The sequence below is a fragment of the Triturus cristatus genome, chromosome 2_2 (assembly GCF_964204655.1).
Source record: "Triturus cristatus chromosome 2_2, aTriCri1.1, whole genome shotgun sequence".
NCBI classification, from domain to species: Eukaryota; Metazoa; Chordata; class Amphibia; order Caudata; family Salamandridae; genus Triturus; species Triturus cristatus.
Window position 1 is genome coordinate 818,847,443 of NC_140582.1, and position 26,716 is coordinate 818,874,158.

The 26,716-nt window shown below is 43.9% G+C and overlaps 1 protein-coding gene across 1 annotated transcript in view; it reads left to right on the forward strand.

The window, feature by feature from the left end:
• CORIN (corin, serine peptidase) overlaps positions 1-26,716 on the forward strand; it is a 1,570,916-nt gene that overhangs the window by 1,459,641 nt on the left and 84,559 nt on the right. Inside the window, exon 17 of the mRNA XM_085642146.1 lies at positions 4,548-4,670. Within this exon, the coding sequence (XP_085498272.1) occupies positions 4,548-4,670 (123 nt within the window). The remainder of the gene's footprint in view (positions 1-4,547; positions 4,671-26,716) is intronic.

The following is a 26,716-nucleotide window of genomic DNA, read 5'->3' on the forward strand; positions in this document are numbered from 1 at the left end:
CAGGACTATCACCAACAGATAAAACTATTTCTAACACGACTTTGCAGTTTAAAAACAGTGCTCACGAGAGAAGGTGCAGTGCTTGAGGTGACCTCTGCACCCCCGACCAGTCTTCGGGTTTTAAAGCTGGAGGTGCATTGAATTATACCACTATCTCCCTAACTGGATGTATTTAAGAGGAAGTAGGAGCAATTAGTTTTAGGTTTCTCTGCTCAATCGGGAGACCCGCGGTGGACCAGAAAGCCAAAACAGCGGGAACAACAAGGTAGGTTAGAAAAAAGTAAAATAATTTGGGACTATCCCCAAGAGATAAAACTATTTCTAAAAACACTTTGCAGTTTAAAAAGAGTGCTTACTAGTGCTGTGTAGTTCCTACAAATCTTTATAGGATCTGCACGTTTAGACAACATAGACTAAGGGATTGGTGTCCAGACCGATTCCGAAACAACCCCAAAGGATATGTTATTCTGTAGACCAGCTAGCTCACAGTGCCACTACAAGCCCCACAGCCTCACCAAGGAGAGAATAGTTTCTGGCAACTATAGAACATGACAACCTTGACCCCTCAGGGATCGTGGAAACAGTACAGTACTTTTCGCTCAGTCACTTGTGCTTACTAGCTCTCAGAGAGATATAAACGATGGGGACATTTTTAATAAGTATTTATTGAACCAGCATCATTCTAGTATAAAATACGTGTGCTGCAACAACCATTAGCTAGAAACAGATGAGAAACAGTTATAAGCACCAATAGAGTAAATAGAAGGTAGAATTCTACCATAGTGCTAAAACAATGAATATATCTAGGCATATAGATACATGACAATAATAATGCGTACTCCTACGATGCAAGCCCTAACTAGATGTACCTAAGTGTACCAAGCATGTATATAGTTGTATAGCCAGGAATCCCCCTAGGAAAGAGCCAACCCCATTACCTGATGTGAGAGAACAAAGGACCCTGTCTTGGTCTTCTAGTTAGATACCCCGCGAAGGAAGTCAGACCAATGTGTGCTGGAGTGTCTGCGTGCAGGAACCCCAACTTCTCATGTCAGTGTGTCAGCATGGAAGCTTCTTCACCTCAGGTTGGCCCAGCAAAGATGGGGTACTTATACACCCGAAAGGTAACCTCAGGGGTTCTACCTAGATGTGTCATGGTACTGTGGGCATGTTGGCCAAGGATGACGATAGTGGGGACCCTTATGCAGAGTGATTATGCAGAAGATGGTAATCCTACTGTGATACTGAGAATCCTCATGCATAATAATGAGTCTAGTTTTCGGAAGAAAACCACACAACATTTATGCGGCACCTAACTAGGTAAAAGGTCAGCCCCAGAATCGTTATGTAGAACAATGGTAGGACAAATGTAGGTAAAAGGTTGTGCAACTACCGATGCCTTTATCGGAGTAGATTGCGGTTCAATACACTAGTGCTTGCGGTTACCACTGTGCACCCGACCCGTCATTGAGTTTTATAGCAGAAGGTGCTGTGGACTAGACCACTACCTCCCTAATGGCGGCATGTAAGAGGAAGTGGGAGAAGTTAGTTTTGGCTTTCTCCACTCAATCGGGAGAGCCACAGCAGACCGGAAAGCCAAAACGGCAAGAACAAGGTAGGTTAGAAAAAATAAAACATTTCAGCCAAAAAAAATCTAAAAACACTATACATTTTAAAAACAGTGCTCACTAGAGAAGGTTCAGTGCTTGCGGTGACCACTGTCTGCCTGACCTGTCATCAGGTTTTATAGCAGGAGGTGCTCTGAACTAGACCGCTACTTTCCTAATTGTGGTGAGAAAGAGGAAGTGGGAGCAGTAAGTTTTGGCTTTCTCTGCTCAATCGGAGACCCTTGTATGACCGGAAAGCCAAAACGGCAAGAACAACAAAGTAGGGTAGAAAACGTAAAATAATTCGGGACTATCCCCAACAGATAAACCTATTTCTAAAAACACTTAGCAATTTAAAAACTGTGTTCACTAGTATGGATTTCGTGCAGTCCAGGAACACTGAAGTGCTGATTTCTTTCCCTGTGCAGATGTCCCCAGGTAAAACCTGGGGACATCACCAAAACCTGATATTGGTGTAGGCAGACATCGGTTTTCTCAGTCCTTCATCTATGCCTATGTCAGCTAGTAGTCATGTACTTCCTGTTATACAGAGCAGTTGAGTCAAACGGCAGAAGCTAAGAGCAGGGTATTTGGTAAATTTCATTAGATTTTTCCTAACTTTTGGACTGGAAGAATGTGGCACCCGATGGCCATGTAGACATCTATTGCTTTTCTTTTTTCTTTCCATCAACGAAGATGGCCGCCCGGTGAGGAGCTCCGGCCGGGAGCTCCCGGTCCGTGTTTGCCGCCCTGGACCTAAAACCCCTTTAACCCCTTTTTCCCCGTAATTTTCTCCAGTATCCTCACAGCGGACACGGAGATGACTTGGCCGATGCCCTGTGGAGCCGCTCGGTTCAGCTATAGGGGAGTCTGGCCCAGGTTTCCCACAAGGCCGTCTCCTACCCAGCCGGATATTGGGGCATGTATTACCGTACCTCTGATGCCTCTCTTTCCGACTCGTCCACCTCACTCGGAGCGCACCGTCCGCCTGGTGTTCATTCAACCTCGGAGCAGCTTTGGCCCCTTCAAATGGCTCCGGATGGTGATGAATTGCTCTTAGGCGTGACTTCCACTTTTCCCGGGACTTCGAGACGTCTTGGCCGATGCCCAATGGAGCCGCCTGGTTCGGCTATCGAGGAGTCAGGCCTGGGTTCTCCCACTGCCGTCACCTTCCCAGCTGGACATCGGGGAAAGACTTTCCTCGTCCCGCTGCTGCTGTTCTCTCCCTCTGCTTGCTGCCTCGGTGCGGGTCGCCGCTGGTGAATAATGGTAGGGCCAGCCAAGGCGCAGCTCTGTCTGCATCAGCTGCCTGCCAGTCCTTGTTGCCGCCTCGCTGCCTCCCCATTCCGGCTGTCTACCTGGATGTGCTCCACCTCGTCCCTGACTTCGGAATCCCAGGAGACCTTTTCCAGGTATGGGGGCACGGGTGCCACGGCCAGCAAAGTGCCTTCCCCGATTCCCCAGTGGTTCCGAGCCTGCACGCCTCTTCTCCCTTCCTCCCGCCTTTGACTTTTGAACTGCGTACCCCCCTTTGACTTCCCTTGTGCACTTTTGACTCGGGTTCCCTGGGCTACTTCTATGGACTTTGTGACTTTTGTCCTTCGCCCTGCCCGCCACTTTGTCGCTGATCTCCGCCGACTCCTCCGGACCCGGATCCGCCATCTTGTTGATCCTTTATCCTCTTCCCTGTCCCCTCGTTCCCCCCTGACGATCCTCTAATGTTTCTCCTTTGTTCTGGTCTGCCGTTCCTCCATCCCCTCCTATCCCCGCTCCCTCTCTCTTAACACTACTTTTGTCCCCCTCTACCCAATGTCCTTGCAACTGTCTTTTTTTACTGCACCTTGACTACTTTTTGTCGCGACTATGTAATCAGTATGTAACCTATTTAACCTATTTATTTTCCCTCATCCTCCCCTTCACACTTCCCCTTTACCCACTCCTCCTCTCAACTTTCTTTCCTCTTTTAATGTGTTGCTTATTTTTGATAGAATGTGTAATTGTTATCATTTTCTGTAACATTGTGTAACCGAATGTACCACTGTCTGATACCTATGGGTCCCGCCAGCGCTATATAAAACACATTATATAAAATAAATAAATCAAATAAAACCTGGTGAAATCTACCCAGAATGGAGGTAAGCTGTGGGAGTTGGGGGGGGGGGGGGGTTCAGTGTAAAAATTCAGATTATTGCTGCTACTCCCCATTCAGGAGTACATAACTCATACAGGGCTGGTAATCTGACAACCAAAATTACTATACCTCCTGGTAATTGTAGTTTCAGAAGTGGGATTATTAATGCACCTCCCTTACTCTACAAGTATCGAGACCTAAATAAGTTCCATTCTATAGCTGAAATTCCAAATTTGTTGACAATATTTTACACATGACAAAAAAAGAAACCGCACCATTTAACACAACTATGCTAGGTAAATCCAAACGCACACACTAAAACAATCGAGTAATAGTGCACAAGAACCTCTGCAATTCAATAAACATTAAGCCCTACGCTCCTTGCCTGTGACCTGGCCCCACTCACCAAGTCCTCTTCAACACTTCATACCTTTGATATTGCTTCCAGGATGACGGCTTTCCATTCACCAGAAGTAAATCTTAAATGGAATCTATCCTCTATATTTAAATAAACAAATACATCAATAGTACAGTTGTGGGGATGGAAACATTCACCTCAGATCTGCTAAAAGAAAAAACAAATCCCAACTTGCGCAAAAAAATAATAGTTGCATCATTCGTTGCGTGTCCTGAGGCCCTGTGGAAGCCGTCAGTATTGGTAGAAGGTGGAAGAGAATGATCATTGCATGCTTTTCAGTGATCATTTCACAATCACTTGCTGTGACAGACGAATATTGTAATCAAACTGTTAACTAAATTAATGACCAAATATTAATATTTAAGTTCATGTAAACCTTCTCTTGTCGCAGGGGTCCATCGAAGGCACAAACAGTAGAAGTAAATGACCAATCTCAGCACAAGGAATGGCTACACCTCATGCCTGATTGGACCAACAGGAATGTTACAACATTTCAGGAACTTCTGGAAAAAGGGTACATTTAAGCCTTAATGTATTTATCTATTTATCAGTATGATACTTTCTTCGTTTTCGCAAAAATATGTGAAATGTGAAATCCGTTGTTGCTTTATGCCTCTCTGTGGAATACTTTCAATTTTTTTATTTCGATACATTAGAATAGAACAACACCCTTTCAAAATGCACTTGCATTCACACTGAATCCAAAGTGAGTTAAATCAGGTAAAGAATTAACACTACTCAAATCAAATATAGGTAAATTGCATAAGCAGTTTTACTAATTAAGAACTAATTATCCTATTTAGAATGTGACACAAGCAACTCCAAAGTCAACATGATGAGAGATTATGAGCCAGGCAAACATTGCAAAAAGAAATAAACGGATGCAATCCCTTAAAAGTGTCCTGAGATCATGGTACCACCATGCACAATAGGAAGAGGAGAAAGCACGAGAAGGGCCAGACTGTACAAAACCCTAACTAATATAATTAACATGTTAATAGAGCGGCATAACCTTTTACTCCTCAGGAGTTCAAACATACAGTTATGAACTGTTGAGAAAATATTTTCTGAGCGATTTACCATTAGCACATTGCTGCACAATTTCATGTCATCCTTTTCTTCCTGAGTTGAGTCTACAGCATCACTTCAGCTGACCAATTTCATCACCTGAGGATATTTTCGACAGGCCTGCTTGAGGAACAAAGTGGTCTCTGTACAAACTCAGGAGGGCAATCAACCCCGAGTGTATAGGATCCCGGTCATGCCTGAGCTTCTTGATCGATTCATGACGTAGGCCAATGAAAGAAAGTCCCATCATTGACTTATTTTTATCTTTCTGAAAGACCTCAGGTGGAGTCAGTTTCACAGCTACATTTTATCTCAGCTCATGTCATGTTATGCAGGGTCTTCTCTAATCATGGCCGGTATTGGTAAGAGCTGTGGGGCGGAGGCTGGGGGTGTGAAGTAGACTGACGACAATGTGGGGAAAAAAAGAAGAAGAAAAAAAAGAAAACCACTTAACTTGCGCTTACGCATCGCTGAGTTGGCGATGCGGCGAGCTCAAGGTAAGTGTTTTTTTATTTTTTATTTTCCCTCGTCGTCATCTGTCGATTTCACCCCCCAACCCCTGCCCTGCCGCAGCCCTACCGCTTTTACCTGCACCGGCCATGACTGATCTTCTTTCTCTTTTCTATTACATTTTTTTCTTTGACCACTTCTCGAATTCATCCACTGTAGTGGCTTTGGATTTCACACTCTGGGGCCGATTCCGATGGCCGGTCGGACAGCTGTCCGTAGCCTTACCGTGCGACCGACACGTCCCCGGAGCCGGTCCGTCCTGTATAGGAAGTACAATGCACATAACTGCCAAAAACACGACCGACACATAGGCTGTGAATCAAGCCCCATTCTCCGTCCGAGCCGTAACTCATAAAGAGGAACCGTGTCGCCCGGAAGCAGTATCCATAGCAGTTTCCGGCATTACAAGTACGATGCGTACTTCCTACGCGCCGGACGGGTCGTCACGTACGGCACGTCACAGCATCCGGAATACAAGCATATCAGCTACGATTCGCGCCACAAATCAATACACGGCTACGAGACGGACCAGCTTGCAGCGGGTACGAGACGGAGCAACAAGCAGCGTGTACGACACGAACACAACATGAATCCCATCGCGCAGGTCATACCAGTACTCTACATCTTTGACCGGATCAGGGACCGACGCCGACGGCGCAGGCGGTAAGTCAGACACCTACCACATAAACAAACGGCACGTACCCGCAAAATGGCACACACACACAGGGGATCCATATCCTGGCCACTAACAACAGGCCACCATAGGGGTTGCATGGCCAGCACCCCTGCCACCCCCACCCATAGGGACTATGTTGCCCATCACCCCTGCCACCCCCACTCACAGGGCTTATGTTGCCCATCACCCCTGCCACCCACACCCATAGTGCTTATGTTGCCCATCACCCCTGCCACCTCCACTCACAGGGCTTATGTTGCCCATCACCCCTGCCACCCCCACTCACAGGGACTATGTTGTCCATCACCCCTGCCACACCCACTCACAGGGCTTATGTTGCCCATCACCCCCTGCCACCCACACCCATAGTGCTTATGTTGCCCATCACCCCTGCCACCCCCATTCACATGGATTATGTTGCCCATCACCCTTGCCACACACACCCATAGTGCTTATGTTGCCCATCACCCCTGCCACCCACACCCATAGTGCTTATGTTGCCCATCACCCCTGCCACCCCCACTCACAGGGCGTATGTTGCCCATCACCCCTGCCACCCACACCCATAGTGCTTATGTTGCCCATCACCCCTGCCACCCCCACTCACAGAGCTTATGTTGCTCATCACCCCTGCCACCCCCACTCACAGGGGACCTGTTGCCCATCACCCCTGCCACCCTCACCCATAGGGACTATGTAGCCCATCACCCCTGCCACCCCCACCCATAGTGCTTATGTTGCCCATCACCCCTGCCACCCCCAGCCATAGGATGGGTGATGCGTAGCACATCCAGCATACGCAAACATCAGGTATGTCCGCAAAATACATCCCCCATGACATCATGACAACAGTGTATAGTCTGTGACAAATGCCCACAACAGTGATTATGGCTACGAGCATACAATGTAAGTAACAGCACATGTGTGACCAACACATGAGTGTTACATACACAAGGCAAGCATCACCATAGCACTGTGGCAATGTAAAAAGAACACCCCTCACTGTGTACAGCAGAAGTTAAGTGGGGGCTCACAAAATGCAGCCGATGTCGAGCATTGTGGTGATGGGGACCAAACCCCCCCTCAACACAGTGACCAAAAGGTAAGTATCATCATGGTCAAAGCTGCAAATAACAAAAAGCATGTATGATCCCTGCTCCCAACACATCAAACACTTCTGGGGCAAACTAGTGGTTGTGTCCCATACACACAGATATGTGGTGAGGCTAACAGTGCTCTGAAAACATAACACTCTCAGCCATGTGCAGACAAGCACAACACATGGGGGCTGACAATGCACACAGCGTACAAAGACACAACAGCAGAAGTGAGCATCACCAAGCATGCACACATCTCGAAAATAGACACACCAATCAAAACAACATGTGTAGACTGTAGGTGTCAGCTCACAAACTCACATTCCATGCCAGCAATGGCACCCAACAACCAGGATGAATGTGCACAATGATGTGAAATGACTCACAGGGACAGCAGGGAAAATCACAGAAACAGCATCCAGACCAAGGCCCACAACAGCAATAACAATGCACTGGTGCAGATGCACAAACAGGCAAACTCACAATGCACATCGGACACAACATGTGTGTGTGTGTGTCACAGTATCCCCAGGCAACTACACAACACATGAGGGGGGCTGAACCACAGTGACACAGATGTGGACACAGTGCCATACAAAAGTAAACCATCATTGGGACACCCTCAGTGGGCAATCAGGCGTTGGGAGATAAGAGGAAGCACAACAGACACATGTGACACAAGCTGGAATGAAAACAAACTAACACAGCAAGAGACTGACACACACCTCCACTACCGCCAGGGAACAGACAGTGGGGTGACACAAGCATGCATGACACCTCCACTGTGATGACAAAGGCAGCTGTCATACAAACTGGGAAACCCAGACATGTGTCCTGTGCCACAAACGTACATCACACATACACAAACACAAATCACTCAGCATGGCCCCTCATCCATGGACAAATGGGAGCTAGGGGACCATCCATGCAAACATTCACATTAGTCCACCATCAACACCACACACCTGAACTACAACAATGTGTATCTGTGAAGTCCACATGGACAGGTGAAATTGCACATGTACCCATGACAAACACAGGAATGTTGTCAGGAACTAAGGTGCACACACACATCACACAAGGACTGTTTACAACCCTGGGGAATGACAGACACGCTGCACAGTATGCGGTACATGGCCATGACCTCAAAGGTCATGTAACCTTCAGAATCCCTGCCACAGTCCCAGGACTATGCAGATGCCAAGGAGGAACACAAGGCACCCATGCTGACACCTGTCAGCATCGCTGCCGTGAACCCGACAAGTGGGAGCAGTCACACAGGAACAGTCAAACACATATACAAATGTCTCAATCACTGAAAACTATCACCTAGGGACAACTACATGATATTACGAACAAACAAGTGCCTTGAGGAACCCTGACTGTGTCCCATCTGTGTCTGACAACATCATCGCCACTCAGAACTGACAAATCACAATGATGATACACCAATTAACAGTAGTGTGTCGTGCACCCACACATCTGGTAGCCCATTGGAAAAGTAGTGGGATGAACCCAGTACCACTCAGCAAGCATCAACAACAGGAACATTTCAAGGGAACCCAGTCTGTGTATGAACAGGAATGTGGACACACACACATGCACATACAACACACACCATGGGCCCAGGCCATGTCACTGGACAACACACTAACTTGAGGGGACACAACTCCTGTGGGAGCCCAGCTGTGCCAAACATATTCACTGCAAGTTCCACTCATGTCTGCAGAACACTTGGTCAGTCAGCCATCAGTTACCACACAATGAAGGCTCTGGTCACAACTGCCTGGGTACGGGAGTCTCCCCTAAGTCAGCTGCACATACCCAAAACATATGTCTAGCAAGTTGCACAGAGGACCCAGTTGCTCCTATTACAATGATGCCACACCTGTAGGGCCAGTAGTGATGAGCACGAAGTATGTTGAAGTGACAATTTGGACAATGGTAAGCACATCATATGTGCAGGGGTGCAAGCCACAGATGTGACCATGCCAATGAAATGCTCACAGAGAGATGTACACAAATAGTTGATCCAGACACACCCAGGTAGCTGCAATGGATGACATGGATACCCACCAGAATAGGATACATATCTCATGGACCACAGGGAGTACCTCACATCAACACATCAGTATGCAACATTGTAAACCAAGCATTACAGGTGCAAGGGCATGTAAAACAACATCAACATGATGTACAGCTAAATCAAGTTCACAGGGACAAAGTAAAAAGCTTTATTTAGCATATGAAAAGTGAAGCGTCTGTTCCAACAAAAGGCCAATGGCCAGTCCATGTCCAAATGGCAAGGAGTGAACTAGAGTCACAAATTCAGTATATGAAATGCTAAATGTCTGTGCAACCAAAAGGCCAATGGCCAGTCCATGTCCAAATGGCAAGGAGTGAACTAGAGTGACAAATTCAGTATATGAAATGCTAAACGTTTGTGCAACCAAAAGGCCAATGGCCAGTCCATGTTAAAATGCCAAGGAGTGAACTAGAGTGACAACTGTCACACCTTGCTTGCCTGCACTGCTAAGGACCAGGGTCATCCCCTCGGAGGGGCATACATGGGGGCAGGCCAGGCACCGCAGGGACAGGATCAGGGCGCAGCAGAAGGAGGCAGTGAAGAGGTGGGGGATGCAGGCGAGACACTTGCAACTGCAGTGGAGCTGACTGAAGTGGTGGGTGCAGTCACAACTGTGGGGCACAAGTCAGATGGGGTGGGTGCCGGCACAACTCCAGTGGGCAGGTCAGATGGAGTGGATTGGCTCACCACTGCAGTGCCCAAGTCAGACGGGGTGGTCGTGGACTCCAAAGCAGTGCCTACATCCATGGGAGCGAAATGGGGGACAGGTGAGGTCGGCATGGCCGGGGGGGGGGACACGGTCCCCGCATCAGTGGCATCAACTGTCTGACCAGGTGTGGAGGAGCAAGTGCTAGGGGGGGATGGCCTTAGCATTTTGGGGATTGTGTATCTGTGTGTGGGGGAACCCGGGGCAGGGAGTTGCGGGGGAACCTCTGGAGTGGTGGCCTGGGGGATGGAGGACGGAGACTTTGCCTTGGAGCTGCGTGCTGGCGGGTGGATCTTGCTCTTCTTGCGCTGGGGAGACTTGCGGGTGGGCGTCTCGGTCTGACTGCGCCTGGGGGAGGGTGTCCGGGTGTGAGGGACACTCCCTTCTGTGTGTGGGGACTTCCTCTTCCCCTTCTAATCAGGATCTGCTGGGTCGGTGGGGAAGAGGCCAAGGTCACAGAGGAAGAGCTTCTGGGGGGATGGGGTTGCAGGTGAGTCAAGGGAAGGGGGCTGGGAGGGAGAGGTCTCGGAGGACTGTGGAGTGGTTGTGGATGTCTGTTTGTGTGTCAGCAAACCAGCCCCTGTGAGTGTGGAATCAGTCCCCTGCGCTTGCTTGTGTGCACGTCTAGCCCTTGGTTTGGGGGTTTCTGTGCTTGGAACAGGTAGTGTGCTAGGAATCGTGGGTGGTGCAGGGGTAGGAGGGGTGTGGGGCTGTTGGAGGAGGGACACTGCTGCCGCCAGGGAGGAGGCCACGGACTGGTTGGTCCTCTGTAGGGAAGACATGCCCGAGGAAATGCCCTCCATGAATGACACCAGTTGTGTCAACAGACCTGTGTGTGCATGGAGGACCTTCAGCATCGACGTCTGCCCTACATGGATCTGTCGAAGTAAGTCCACAGACTCCTCACTCAGCGCAGCAGGGGACACAGGGGCAGGGGGTGCGGTGCCTTGCACAAAGGAGACATGCTCACGAACACCAGAGCCCACAGGGACCTCTGGGATGGAAGCCGATGGGAGGGGGGTGGTGGCGGAGACAGCCTCACTAGCTGGGGTTTGGTGGCTGCTGACACCCGCCTCCACAGGGGAGTCATCCTCAGATCTGCTGTGGTTTTCAGCTGGGGGGGATGGTGCTGACGACTCCTCTGTGTGGCTCAACTCGCCCTCCATGCCACTGGGTCCACCTGACTCCTCTCCTTCTGTCCCTGTAAGGCTCTGTGGCTCCTTCTGGTCCGTGGAGCTGTCCCCTCCTGTGGCCGTGGATGTATCTGGATAGGAATAGGAAGTAACAGAACTACATCAGTCACCTGCCCCAACTGCACACACCACAGTGAGTACATCACATCACAGGGCAAGCCCTGGCATCATCAGCTGAACACAGCTCAAAGTGCTGACACTGTTTAGGATGAGACAAATGTCATTTTCAACATCAACCATGGCACACATATCCCTCCTTGACTTTCACACATATGTCCGTTGCATGTTGGATACTAACACACCAATGTGCCAACATGCACCACCCACACATTAGATGTACATGCAAGTGAACATGTAGGAGTATGTCACTAGACTCACAGCACATCTCTTGCGACTGACTCAGTACAGGTGTCCGGATGAAGGGATGGGCAGAGACTCATTTCACATGTTTGGGATGCATGCCAGCAACACACACTATGATGTAGTCATGTCCAGATGGGCAAGGCCACAATGGGGTGCATGGTGCACACTTGAACACAACGCAGACTCACTCATAGCAAGTTCAATGCCATGGCACTGGGATGCCCTGAAAGTCAGGCAACACTGTCCCCTGTCACAGGGACAGGGCATCCAGACAACAACAATATGCACTGACTCACAATCCTAGCTTAGGGGTAAATCGGACTCTGCAGATGACCAGCGCACTTGCCCATCCCATGCAAACAACATATCCAGGACCCAGAAGACCACACATAATGAAAATCATTCATATGAGTCTCAGCAAACACAAATCCATGTACATTAACACATCACAGTCTGCCATGCATATAACCCAGCTGCATGAGGGACACAGTTGCATACACCATTGTGTGCTGTCAGATGATCACACACCTATATGTCACACGGGTCTTGTCTCCCACAGTCACATTGCAGATGTCATGCTGACCCTCTGAATCATGGACACCCCAGTTGTACGCAGCAACAAGCCACACCCTAATGACACAGAGGCAGACACCTGAGGGCACATGTCACTAAGCACAACCTGCAATTTCATACACAGGAGTGGGATTACAGAGTGTTTCTGAATACCCTTGAGGGGGCATGACTGGGCAGGACTGAATGAAACAGTGTTTTGGCCCGGACAGTAGTCAGGTGGCTAAGCAATTGTGACATACTTGATATACATACTCCTGAAGCCCAAAAATTGGAGGCCCCTGCTGTATGGTTTTGTTTTGAATACCCCAGAAACATGTTGCAAGTCAGACCAGCAATTGGTACACATCTCAAGGGGACACACAGTTCTCAGACATTGTGTAAACAATTGAACCACACATGAAACACACAACAGAGTCACAGGAACTGTTGCTGACTGGTACCTGAAACATAGCTGACTGCAGGGACACAGTGCCCTAGTGACACAAGCAACAGACCGTAGGGGCCACACCTGTGGAACAGATGAGGGGGGTGCATCACACAGATGAGGGACCTGATTTTGAGACTACAAGACCTATGTAATGTGGAAGTGTGACCCGGACAAAAGACTGCTATTTGCATGTCAGACATAGTACACAGATCAGGCATGGACCTACCCCCTTCCTGCTGCTGTCTGGCCTTCAGCTGCCTATCCAGGTCCGGGAAGACCACCGCCAGTATCCGGAGCATGTGGGGAGTCAGGGTCCGGTGTCCGCCCCTTCTGCGTGTAGATGACAGCTTCAGCTAGACTCTAGCTATCCTCCGGGTCCAGCCCCGAAGGTCCTGCCACCTCTTCTGGCAGTTGCGGATGCGGCGCTTGTAGACCCCCACAGAACGAACAGCCCGGGCGATGGTCAGCCAGATCTCCTGCTTCTGGTGGGCATCAACCTGTGAGGATAACAAAGTGAAAAGTACATTAACACACATGCCCCACATTTGTGCAGCACACAATTGGTTATACATTTCATCACCACAAAGGGAAATAAATCACACAGGTAGTGCAACCACGGGGAATGAAAACTCACATGCATGTCTGACATGTTAACAATGCCTGGATAGTTTAAGCTTGCAATAATGCACTTTAGCAGCAGGAAAACTATTCATTACATGTACCTACACGCTTTGGTGGATGAAAGTAGTCAGTGAGAATGCTTGCCACTGGTGTACACACTGCTAGTACTGCTAGTCAGACAACATGCATAATTAGGAAGGCAGTGGACAGCACACTCACCTGCTCCCCTGGTGTCCCATAGAGCTTTCTGTACTCTGGAAGGAGCCCGTCCAGCAGGGCCTGGTTCTCCTCCTCAGTAAAGGCTGGGGCCCTCTCCAGTGTACGTGCCATAGCAGGAGCCAGAGGATGCATAGACAGCAGCAGTGGTAGCAGGGATGTGGTCCAGTAGCATGTAGTGCTGGCAAGTGAGCTCCCTGGGGGCCAGCCAGCCTTATATCTGTGCTGCAGAGGCAAACTCTGTGCCATGTGTTCCAAGTGATAGGTCCAACACGGTTGCATCCTATGAATCTGGCCAATCCATTCAAAAGTACGACTCGTACCCACCTTCCGCATCGTTCAAATCTTCACCTTCATGGAACACTTGAAATTGCAACATTGTTGTAGGCATCCAACTGAATTTCCAGTGCACAACTCGTACAAGTTTTGAATCCGCATTGTCACCCGCGTCGGACATCATTGCATTCACTGACAAGGCGTACGCACGGCTCGGTCATGACCCGTGCAATGCGTACGCATTGTCATACGCGCCGGACCTCATTGCATTCAATGACAAGGCGTACGCACGGCTCGGTCATGACCCGTGCAATGCGTACGCATTGTCACCCGCGTCGGACCTCATTGCATTCACTGACAAGGCGTACGCACGGCTTGGTCATGACCTGTGCAATGCGTACGCATTGTCACCCGCGTCGGACCTCATTGCATTCAATGACAAGGCGTACGCACGGCTCGGTCATGACCCGTGCAATGTGTACGCATTGTCACCTGCGTCGGACCTCATTGCATTCAATGACAAGGCGTACGCACGGCTCGGTCATGTCCCGTGCAATGCGTACGCATTGTCACCCGTGTCGGAACTCATTAGTGTGACTATTAGACGGATGCAACACACATATACTGGCCATGGACACCTGCACACGCCTGCCACACTATAGCATTGGCCACACAGTGTCCCATGGCATGTGAGGTTGCATTCCATGGGTGTTTAATGGGGCCACATCTGGGTTTTTTTCTGGCACTTTGTGCAGCTACTCCCAGGCTGTTATCTTGTACATGGGGGCAGAGTCCTTTGTGTGCTGTGCACATTTGCACTGTGATGTGCAATTGGATAGTAATGGGCATGAGTGAAGGTCACAGTGTCAGGTTGGATATGTTTAAGACATGTCACATACACCCTGAGTCCTGGGGGTGATGGCATGTACGTCACAGTGAGACCTGTAGCCATAATACTGATGTGCACCCACAGTCTGTGTGCATGTTGTGTCTCAGATGTGTCTGATCACATGTTACCAATGGGTGACAGTCTCCACATCCATGTGGTATATGCATCAACCTTGATGGGGTGTGTGTCTAAGAGACGTACATGTAGGGCCGGCATGAACAATAGTGGCCACTACCTGTGGGACTTAAACGCTTGCCTTGTGGTGTGTACAGAACAGAAGGCCAGTCAGTTGTCCTATAAAGAGCAGTTCCAATCACTTGGTGCAAGTGGTGAGCTAGAGTCCTTTAGGCATCTTCCCCAGCACATCAGACTCATCACTCGCTGAAGTGGGCCCATTCAGAGGAATCGTATAATATGGACCAAATTCAATGTCCTGAAGATGAAAACCAATATTGCAAAAACCTATATTTGAAGAAAATATAAGAATTAAGAACAGAAACCAGTAGCAATACTTAAAACAGCTTCACACAGTGTTGGAAATACCAGTATAAATGCAGCAATATTTACAGATAAATATACAAGGGGTCCAAGGAGTCTGTGTGCAGTTTGGGGAGGGGGTCCCATACCCTGCCCCCAACATTCAATCGGCCCGGTGGATGAGATCCCCATGACCCAATAGTAGCTCGAGGATGGAGGCCGCATGCCCCTTTCCCTTTTTTATTAGATATGGACCTTGGGGGTGTGGTCCCCTGGTCCTCTAGCAGGCTCGGGGAGGTGAATGGAGGAGGCCACGTGCCCCTCTCCCCTTTAAATAAAGCATCAGGACTGAGTTTGTTATGATGGCAAGTCAATGTTCATGGTTATGGGCCTGATGTGTTTATTATGAAATGATATAATAAAGGCACTAAGGCGTACATATTTATTGTGAAAAGTGTATGTTCAAGTCGATAGGCATTTAGGTGCGGATTGTTATTACTCTATAGTATAGCGGCCCTCCTGCCCTTTACATGCGGCCCCCTGGTCAACACCAGCACAGGGCTGCTGTTTACTCAACTATAAACGGGCAAGCATTTATTTGCAGGAGTTGAAAAGAATTTGTCCTTCACCACTAAACTTTAGGAACACCTTTATTTTTAAAGACATCTTTCAGCAAAAGTGTAAAAACATGATAACATCTCTTCAAAATTCAAAAAGTGTATTTCATTAACATTTGAACCTTTCCACCTTAGTACATAAAATGTTATCAGCGCGTTGGGAAGTATAGTTTTTTTTACGTATTTGCAAACATTATTCTAGAAGCATTTATATTTCCCCCTAACCTGACAACAACGTCAACAGTGAACTAAGAGGCAAGTCAGTTGTTTTATACACCCTTTGGGTGGCTTAGGTTGCTATTATATGTAACATTCTGGTTTATTAGAACATTGGAATGTGGAGCACTCCATTAACTACAATGTGCTCCGGGCTTCTATGGGCCGAGAAAAGCCCGCAGAGCAACATTCCAATGTTGTTTGAACAAAGGCCTCTCAGAGCCCAAGGGGATTTCAATCCCCTCGGGCCCCTGAAGCCTTCGTTTTATTTGTTAGAACAATCTGCCCTCTAGTGGTAGAATTTTCTAATAGCCTTATAGCCCTTCGTAGCTGGGCTATCCCGGCCATTAAAGTCTTGCTCTCTTGTAACGCTGGAGCGGTCCTTTTATGGCCAGTTTAGTCCGCTACCGCGGGCTATAAGGCTATATTAAATCAAAGATAGGGGCAGGTTTTGTACAGCGCACATCCTAAAGTCATGCATTTTGAGGTTCTCTTATATGTTATAATGATGAAAAAGGAGAGAAAGTGATATAAAACAACACACAGTTTGGGCAAGTGAGGTTGCAAGGATTGATGCAGGTTTTCTGGTTTCACATTATGCAATTCAGTACATTAGTTGTACACGCTTTGCGGCACTAACATCCACCTTATCTCTCCTGACCCCTCGACCGCCACCCTGCTGGCATCAATGTGGCCCTCGGTCACATCACAAACCAAACTTTTTGGCCACTGGGCAAATGCTTGTGAGTACCCATGCTCTTTACTAAAGGCTACAGATAGGTATTTTGCTTCATGGAATCTCACAGATTACCATGGTACGGTTTTGGAGTTGGCCACCTACTCCGATAAACCCAGGGGATTTCCCTCTGATAATTCTTGTTAGGCCCTGTTGAGCGTGATTGTATATTATTTTGCAAGCTGTATTTTCATAATATTTGTAATTTGATAAATATGTACATGATGGTTTGCCAGTTTATGTGCACTCAAGTTGGCTGGTGTTGGGTAAACTGCAAAGCTAATATTAAAGGCTTCATCAGTTAATTTGGAAAATCATGCCAGATTTCATAAGTTTGACAAAGTCAGTATACCTGATCTATTTATTGTGTAAAGCATGTATTACAGACCATAGGCTTTTAAGGATGGAATGTTACAGTGTTAAAGCTGTAGGTAGGTACTTTATTACATGGAATTTAACAGATTACTGCAGTAAACAAGGGTTTTGGTTTCTATGATCTTCCAAACAAAATGAGGGGATAGAAGATAAGGTCTACAATAATATTTATTAGGCTCTCTGAAGAGAGAAAGTATTTTGCTATGACAACTGTAATTTTGTATACATTTGTACTTTTGTGACTTTTTTGAAAGTTTAGAACTCTAAGGTGGATGGTTGCCTTGTGGAAACCCTATGTGCATTACAATGGGCTTAATTTGGTTATGTTGATGCACCTATGCTAAAGACATTATGACTGATTGTTTACTATGAAATGCTATGACAAAGGCAGTGTATTGTTATTACTCTGAATTAAAGCCTACAGATAAGCTTTTTGTTAAATGCAATTGCATAGATTACCTTAGTAGACAAGGCAAGGGTTTTGGTGTTGTTTACCCCTTCTGACTAACCATGAGTATAGAATATTTGCACTGTGAGACTTAGCTATTTTGTACATATGTGTACTTTATTATGAAGTCTTATGAACCAACACAGTAGATCTCAATTGGTGACAAGCCAATGGTAAAGGATATTGACTTGAGTGTTTATTAAGAAAAGTTACTATAAAGGTAGTAGGCCTGACATATTGATTGTGAAACCCATGTTTTAAAGTCACTGGGCAGTTAAGGGTGGATTGTTAATACTCTATACTAATGCGTACAGATAGGTATTTTGTTACATGAATGCCACAGATTACCATAGCAGGCAAACATTTTGTTACTGGTTCCCGCGTCTGACAAACTGTGGGCATAGAAGATTTGTACTGTCAAAATCCTTGTTCGGCCGAGGGATATTATTTGGTTTTACCAACTGTAATTTTATATATTATGTATATATATGCCTGTATGCCTGGTGGTTGCCTTGTGGGAAAGCTTATGCTCAGTACAGGAGGCATCAGTTGGTGATAATCCACTGATTACAGCCACAGGCCTGATTGGTCGTTAGGAAAAATATTTCTGTTGCCATAGGTCTGATCTGTTTATTATGAAACATTATGATAGACAAATTAGACTTGACATATTCATTGTCAAATACATAATGTTAAAATCAACAGGTATTTAAGGGTGGATTGCACTTTTTCTACATTAAAGGCTAAATCTAGGTATTTTGTTACACAAAATGTCAAACTTCCTTTGTATGGAATAGTTTTGGTGTTGGTTACTGTCTCTGACAAAAACTAGTGTGAGAAGATTTGCACTATAATAATTCTTGCTAGAATCTCTTCTTAAATGTCTGCCAGTATCTTGTCAAAAATAAAATCATTAAGTAATATATACATCCATATATAAAAATATATATCCATTTAGACACCTAGAGGACCTTGAGGGCCACTGTGTTCTGCCATTGATCTGTCTGTCATTTATACTCTGCTTATCCATGACAGTGCCTTCTATATGCATTGCTTATACCCTTTCATATTACATCTTTTATAACATCTGAAATAAAAGCATTTACAACAACACATATGACATCGCACATCACATATTTTGTGAGAACACAATGCATGGTAGAGTGGTGAGTTATACTTATTGTAGTGTGGCTACCAAATTCAATACAGTGTGTATGGAGATGTGTAAGTTATAATAATTTGAAGGTGTTGCTTAAAATGTACATTTAAGGTATAAGTATAACTTTAGAATTTCTAATGTTTGTGTAGTTTAAGTTTGGTTTGTATACAAAGAATAAATAAATTTATAGTAATTTAAAGGTGGTGCATAAATAATACATTTAAGGTATAACTATAACTTTTGGATTTCTAATGTTTGTGTAGTTTAAGTTTTGTTGCTATAGAAAGATTAAAAAAAGTTTTCCTAACTACAATTAAGGTTTAAACTTTGTTTTTTTCATTGAATTTGAATGTTTTTTTGTTTTTAATAAAAACGTGTTTCAAATTGTAGGGTGCAGTGTAGTTAAGTGGAATACAGTAGAGTGGAGTGTCGTACAGTGTAGTGTTATAGAGTAGAGTGGTGTGGACTGGCATAGCGTACAGTTGAGAAAAGTATCATGGAGTGGAGTGGCCTGTTGCACAGTACAGTGGTGGGGAGTGCAGTTGAGTGGAGAGGCATAGCGTAAAGCCGAGTAACTGGGATACATTTGAGTGGTGTCCTATAGAGCACAGTGGAGTGGTGTGCCGTAGAGTGTTGGAAAGTGTTGTAGAGTGGAGTAGAGTGTTGTCAAGTGGAGTGGCATAGAATGTAAAGGGTTTTACAGTGTAGAGAAGGTGCATAGAGTGGAGTACAGTGTGGTATAGTGGCACAGAGTGTAGTAGAGTCTTGTAGAGTGGAGCTGTATAGAGTGGAATAGAGTGTGGAAGAGTGGAGCGGTGTAGAGTGGAGTGTTGTACAGTGGCATAAAGTGGGGTAAAGTATTGTGTAGTGGAGAAGAGTGAAGTCCAGTGGAATGGTGTAGCGTAGAGCAGAGTGGTGTGTTGTAGAGTGGCATAGAGTGAAATGGACTGGTGTAGCATACAGTGGAGTAAAGTGTCATAGGCTGAAGTGGTGTTTCATACAGTGGAATGGAATGGGGTGTTGTAAATTTTCACAAAGTGTCCTAGAGTGGAGATCCACTGAGTTGTACAGTGCAGTAAAGTGCGGAACAGTATGGTAGAGTGGAGTTACGTAGACCGTCGTAGAGTGAGTGGCATAGAGTAGTGTACACAGGAGTGGTTTAGACTGCCAAAGTGGAGTACAGTGGAGTAGTGTCTCAGAGTAGAGTATAGTAAAGTGAGGAGGAGCGTCATGGAGGGAGTGGTGAAGAATATCGTAGAATGGAGTAAATTGTCGTACAGAGGCATAGGGTGCTGCAGACTCATATTGACCGGAGTGTATTGTTGTAAATTGGAATGCTATAGAGTATAGTGTAGTAGAGTGGAGGGGTGTTGACTGTTGGTGAATAGAGTACAGGATGGTTGAGCGGAGTACCGTGGAGTGGCATACACTGGAATAGCATAGAGTGGAATTGTGTAGTGTACAGTGTAGTGGAGTAAAGTGTACTGCTATACAGTGGAATAGTATAGAGTGGAGTGGCATACAGTGTAGTGAAGTAGAGTGGAGTTATGTAGAGTGGCATAGATTAGGGTAGATTGGTGTGGAATCACTGACATAATATCGACGAACACAATATCGAGTTACCAAAATATCGGCTCTAAAATATCGATTACAATAATATCGACTACCAATACTTATTAAAGAAATTACACAAATATCGAACACAAAATATCGTACATCAAAAATATCGTATACAACATTCTCGAAACCACAAATATCGTATACAACATTATCGAAACCACAAATATCGTTAAAAAAAATATCGAAGTTTCTTTAATAAACATTAAAATGTCCTAAATATCGAAAACAAAAATATAGACTACAATTATATTGGTTTCATTTAAATATCGACATTTAAAAAAGTAACTAAAATGAACATTGCTTAACTCCAAAACGTATATATACTATATAAACATTAACCACATACATTATAATTATTATAAAACTGTATTATAACATATAAACATATAAAAACGTTACTAATCACACTATTAAACTTCACCTAAAATATTAGTACAAATAATACATACAATGTTATACATTTTAAACTATATGAAACATACAAAAGCAAAGAAATATGTTTAAAAAAATAATTAGCACTAACAACTTCTTAATTAGCATTTTCCATATATGGAAAGTAACTTCCAAAACCTAATTTTTTTTTTAAAGAACTACGAATAGAAACCTCGAACTAATAAACTAGACCAATGAAACAAACCCATCAATTAAACAAACACTTTATAAACAAGAAATTTTTACACATAATGCAAACTACAAACCTACAGAAAAAAGAAGAGGAAACTGCCAGATTACTCCCAGAAAGCAGATTTACTACTTTGAAAGTAATTTACAACAGCACCAAGTAAGTAAGACGCTATTTAAACTACAACACTACTTAGACTTTTCACTTAAAAAAAGTTCTAAATGTCATTTACTAATATATCTATCTTGCACTTATGTCTCCTCTACAGATACCTTCTAAAAGGCATCCCAAAACTACTTCTACTACATCAACAAAAATGTAATTTAAAAAGTAAGTATATTTCTGTTTTATATTCCACAATTCCCTGAAATACCCACTAAAAACCCACTTATCCCCAAGTTCCCCATCACCTATAAATTAATAGAACAAACATAACATTATATTTCTTCTTATCAACAGAAATATTTTCGAAAAAAAAGAAAACAGAAGTTTGAAAATAGCCAACACCATCTTCAATGACCTCAACAGCATCATAGTAAGTATATGCTACGAAATGTATATGTATTTTCCTTTAATATGTACTGTATTATATCAATTAATATTTAAAAATATTTCCCTTAGAACTAAACAGACCACCATGACTGAAGGAGCCCAATTTATTACATCACAAAAAGGCAAAATGTTATTGTGTTTTATGGGTTATGTATACACCCAAGAAAAACAGAGTGGTTTAAATGTGTTTTGGAAATGCAGTAAATATTATTCTAATAAATGCTATGGTAGGGCTATTACGCAGGAAACAAGTGTTACATCTGTTAAAGAACATAACCATCCACCAAATGTAACAGAGATTGAAATTAGAGGTACCCTTGAAAATCTAAAAGAAGCTAGCACTAGCACAGATAGACCTGCCACTGAGATGCTTAAGGAGCGATTACTAACAGTGCCCCAACATTCATCTAGTCAATTACCATCTCTTGACTCCTTAAAAAGAACCATAGCAAGACAAAAAAAAGCCACTACAACTAGTACACCTGCCCCTAGAACATTTCAAGAGGTATCTATTCCCCCTGAGCTAAGTGTCACACACAGCAGTGAACCATTCATATTTTTTGCAATAAATGCAAAGACAAACAAATTATTATGTTTGCTACTGCAAACAATTTAGTTAAATTGCAACAATGTAATACTTGGATGATGGATGGGACATTCAAAATGTGTCCCAAACCATTCTATCAGTTATACAAAATACATGGCGTTTTCCAAAATACTAATATTCCATTTGTCTATACCATACTCCTCAACAAACAACAAGCTACCTACCTTGAAATTTTAAACCAAATAAAAGATAAAACCAATAATTATTTCCCTCAGAAAATAATTCTTGATTTTGAGCATGCCATGATCAATAGTATACTAAAATGCTAGCCCTACACAGCAATACAGGGTTGCTATTACCACTTTAATCAATGTCTCTGGAGACATCTACAAAAGTCAACCCTAAGGGGTCCATTAAAATGGCCGGCGGATCGCCACCGCCCGTATGGCGATCCGCCTGCCATTATACTCCGCCCGCATGCAATTTACCCCCCACCTGATTATGTTGGCGGGGGGTACCACTGCGGACGGGAAGACAGTTTGCCACTTTTCCGCCTGGTCGATGAGTCGACCGGGCTGAAAAGGTTCGAATATGGTGGCGATGTCTGTAAGACACCGCCATCCATATTTCAATGCATGTGGGGAAAAGCCTTTCCGTAAGGCATGCGGATTTCGCAAATGGGGGCCCGTTGCGGGCCCCCAGGATGTTGGGGGAGGCACATGGGGGGTATCCCCCTGCATTGGCACAGACAAAGTGGCATGCACTGCGTGGTGCCTGTCACCTTGTGCATGCCAATGCATGACGTGCATTCCCAGCATTGTGGCAGGCGGTGCTATGAGCACCGCCCGCCACAATGCTGGGAATAGAGGATGTCACTGCCACAGTGGCGGTGGCATCCTAATTGCCAGTGCGGGACCGCTGCACCACTGGCGGCCGGTCCCAGCACCGCTAGGGTGGGGCCATCCTAATAGGCCCCTAAGTGTTGAGTATTCAACGGACAGTACCTTTGCATATCAAGTTAAGAAATTAATTGCACTGGCCTATGTTCCAGTAAATGAGGTAGCAGAGCACTACAATATCCTAATTGAAAGTCCCTACTAGAAAAGACATGAAGAAAAACTAAGCCCACTATTGGATTACTTTGAGGATACCTGGGTGGGAAGACACCACAGATCAGGGCACAGAAGACTACCCAAATTCCACATTCCCTGGTGGAATGTCTACTTAAGCACCTTAAATAAACAAGCCAAAACCAACAATGCTGTTGAAGGATGGCATACTGCCTTCCAATCAACAACAGGAATAGGGATACCTACCCTACATAAATTACTCCAAGCCCTACAAAAAGAACAAAGTTACCAGGAACTTAGGATGGAACAATCTGTAACTCAAATAGGCCCTGAACTCACAAAACAAACCAAAAGAATGTACGACTTACTACAAAGTCAAGTAAAACTATACCCAACTACTAGAGGCCTAGAATACCTGTCACTAATTGCAAAAATAATTCTTTGCAAAATTTCCTTAAAACAGAAAAAGACTTTCCTACAAAACACATTTGGTAACTGTCCATATAATTTTGCTTAATTTTGTAAAATATAAATAATGTGTCATAAATGTAAAATGCAGTTATAAAAATATATTGACATATTATTTACATTTTACCTAACATTATATCTATATCAAATAACATATTGAAAATACCCTCCCACAATTATTAAATAAAACACTTACGGTTTCTGTAGCTGAAGAAAACGTAATCCAAAAATCGGGACTCCATCCAAGTACCTCTCAATCTAAATAATAATTAAAATTCACCCCAATAAAATTGTACAAATACAACTATTCCCCAAAAATAATCCAGCATCGACAAATCCAACGACTTTAAACCATAAAAAACCCGAAAAGTGTTTAAAAAAAGAAACGATCCAGGATAACCCGAACATTTAAGAAAGTGTTAAATAAATATTAGTATTAAATACTAATACACACTTCTTAATAAAAAAATGCTATCCTCTCCAAAACGCGATTCCGAGAACCAAACCTACAAAAAGAGAAAGAAACATACCCACCCACACAAACATACACACACAGTATTTTAAACATCATATATACACACTTCATAAACAATAAACATACATTTAGAAACATAGCATAACATTTCTACACTAGGCCGCAAACACAAAATCTCGATATCTCGCTAAAGTAGAACTAACTACTAAAATCCACCAATAACACAACAACCTACCACTAAACATACTAACGACCACTTAACAACATGCACTTACTAGTAAAAATATAATATAAATATAGTAAATTAAACTTACCTTCATCGACGCGATGCAGCATCTAACTGCGAGCTTCTCCCCTTTGAAATGACCCAAAACAACAGTAAGCGGTTAAAAAATAGTCCCTGTTAAACAAAAATGGCTTCTTAAATAATTAAAAACATACTAAATAATTCTAAAACAAAGGAAACATACATAAATAAAATATTTTTTCTTTTTCTAAAAATATCACTTATTTTTGAAAATAATATAATTGTTTTATGTATTGTAAAATTATAATGTTAATTAATATAAAATTATTACAAATTATTATAATTCATTATTAATTTGTATAATTTACAATGTAAATCCAAAAATGCTTACAAAGTGTAAAATGTGAAAGCATAAATTAACCTTTTGAAAAGCATATTTGTATAAAATGCTAAAATGTACTCATTCATTTTTATTAATTTATCATATATTAATAATATTAATTACAAATATATTTATGTTACAACATTATTAAAATGTGTTTTAGTTGTTTTATGTGAAAATATGTATAATATGATATATTAAACATACAAAATCATCTATCAATATTATGTAAATGTTACGAATACAAAAATAAAACTGTAAAAACATGTAGTTAAAAAGATGTTTCTTACACAAATGTTATAAACAAAATGTATAAAAATGTTTCCTAATCCAAAAATATTATACCTATGTTTTAAAATGTAAAAATGTAAAAAACATGTATGTTAAGAAAATTGCATGTGAATAAACATATGTATGCAAAATATTTCATTTTAAAATATATATTTACTTTCTATATTTCATCAATTGTATAATACTACCTTAATAAAATATATTTATTTACCCTAAGATTGTTATTAATAAATAATAAAATTATGTTAACAAATAAAAAGTGTTATTCTTTCTCTATTAAATATTTATCATTATTTATGTTCCTAAATGTATATTTTAATGCAATGTCTATATTTTATTTATCTAAAAATACCATATCAATATATATATCTCTTAATTATACTTACTGTTAAATTTTTAACCTGCAGTACAGTAAACATATTTAATTTACTACAGGGAAGGTGTTGGTCAGTAAAAATATATAAAATACTATTCCCGCTCCACTCAACATTAAGGGGCCGATTCCGATGTCGGACGGACTCAGGTCCGTCCGACATCGGTCAGGAGCCGTAACCGACCAACCTGCTGTCGCTGGTTGCGGCCCTGCAAGTATGATGCGACCGAAACAGGGTTCGCTCGCACTCATATACTTCACAATGCAAGCATGCATTCCGAGCGGAATGCATGCTTGCATTGTGAAAAGAAGAGGTGCAGTTCATCCCTGCACCCTGTGGCCGGCACCCCAAGGTGCCTGCCACCCTGTGCATGGATCCACAGAGGTGCACCATAGGTGCCCCCATGTCACTATTCGGTAGCCTTGTACCCATGGTGGCCCTACTGGGGGCCCCCAAAGAAAGTTTCCTACTGCCTTTTCGTGCCGGAAAGACTGGCACGAAAAAGCAGTGAAAATCTGCCATCGTACTTCCTCGGTCGTAAAGAGGCTGCCGGGGGAGTACTAAGGGATTTCCGGACGGCGGACGGGCTCTCTGAGCCTGTTGTCAGCCATCTGGAAATTCAAGTCAGATTCCTTTCCGACTGAGCCCATCGGAATGGCTCGGTCGGAAAGGAATCCAGCCGACACGTTCCCATTCGGTCGGAAGGGCTCCGACCATCGTTCGGAGCCCTTCCGGACGAAATTGGAATTGGCCCCTTAGTCAGAGAAGGTGCTGGACACTAAAGATATATAAATTACTATTCCCACTCCAGTTACTATTAAATCAGGGAAGGTGCTGGTCACTAAACATATATCATTTACTATTCCCACTCCAGTCAGAATTTATTCAGGGAAGGTGCTGGACACTAAAGATATACAATTAAATATTCCCACTCCACCCAATATTAAGTCAGAGAGGGTGCTGGACACTAAATATATATAAATTACTATTCCCACTCCAGTTAGTATGAAGTCAGGGATGTGCTGGACAATAACAGTATATAAATTACTATTCCCAATCCAGTCAGTATTAAGTCAGGGAATGTGCTAGACACTAAAGATATGTAATTTACTATTCCAACTCCAGGAAATATTATGGGGTCTATTACTATGGCGGGTGGACACCGTAACGCAATGCGGAACAT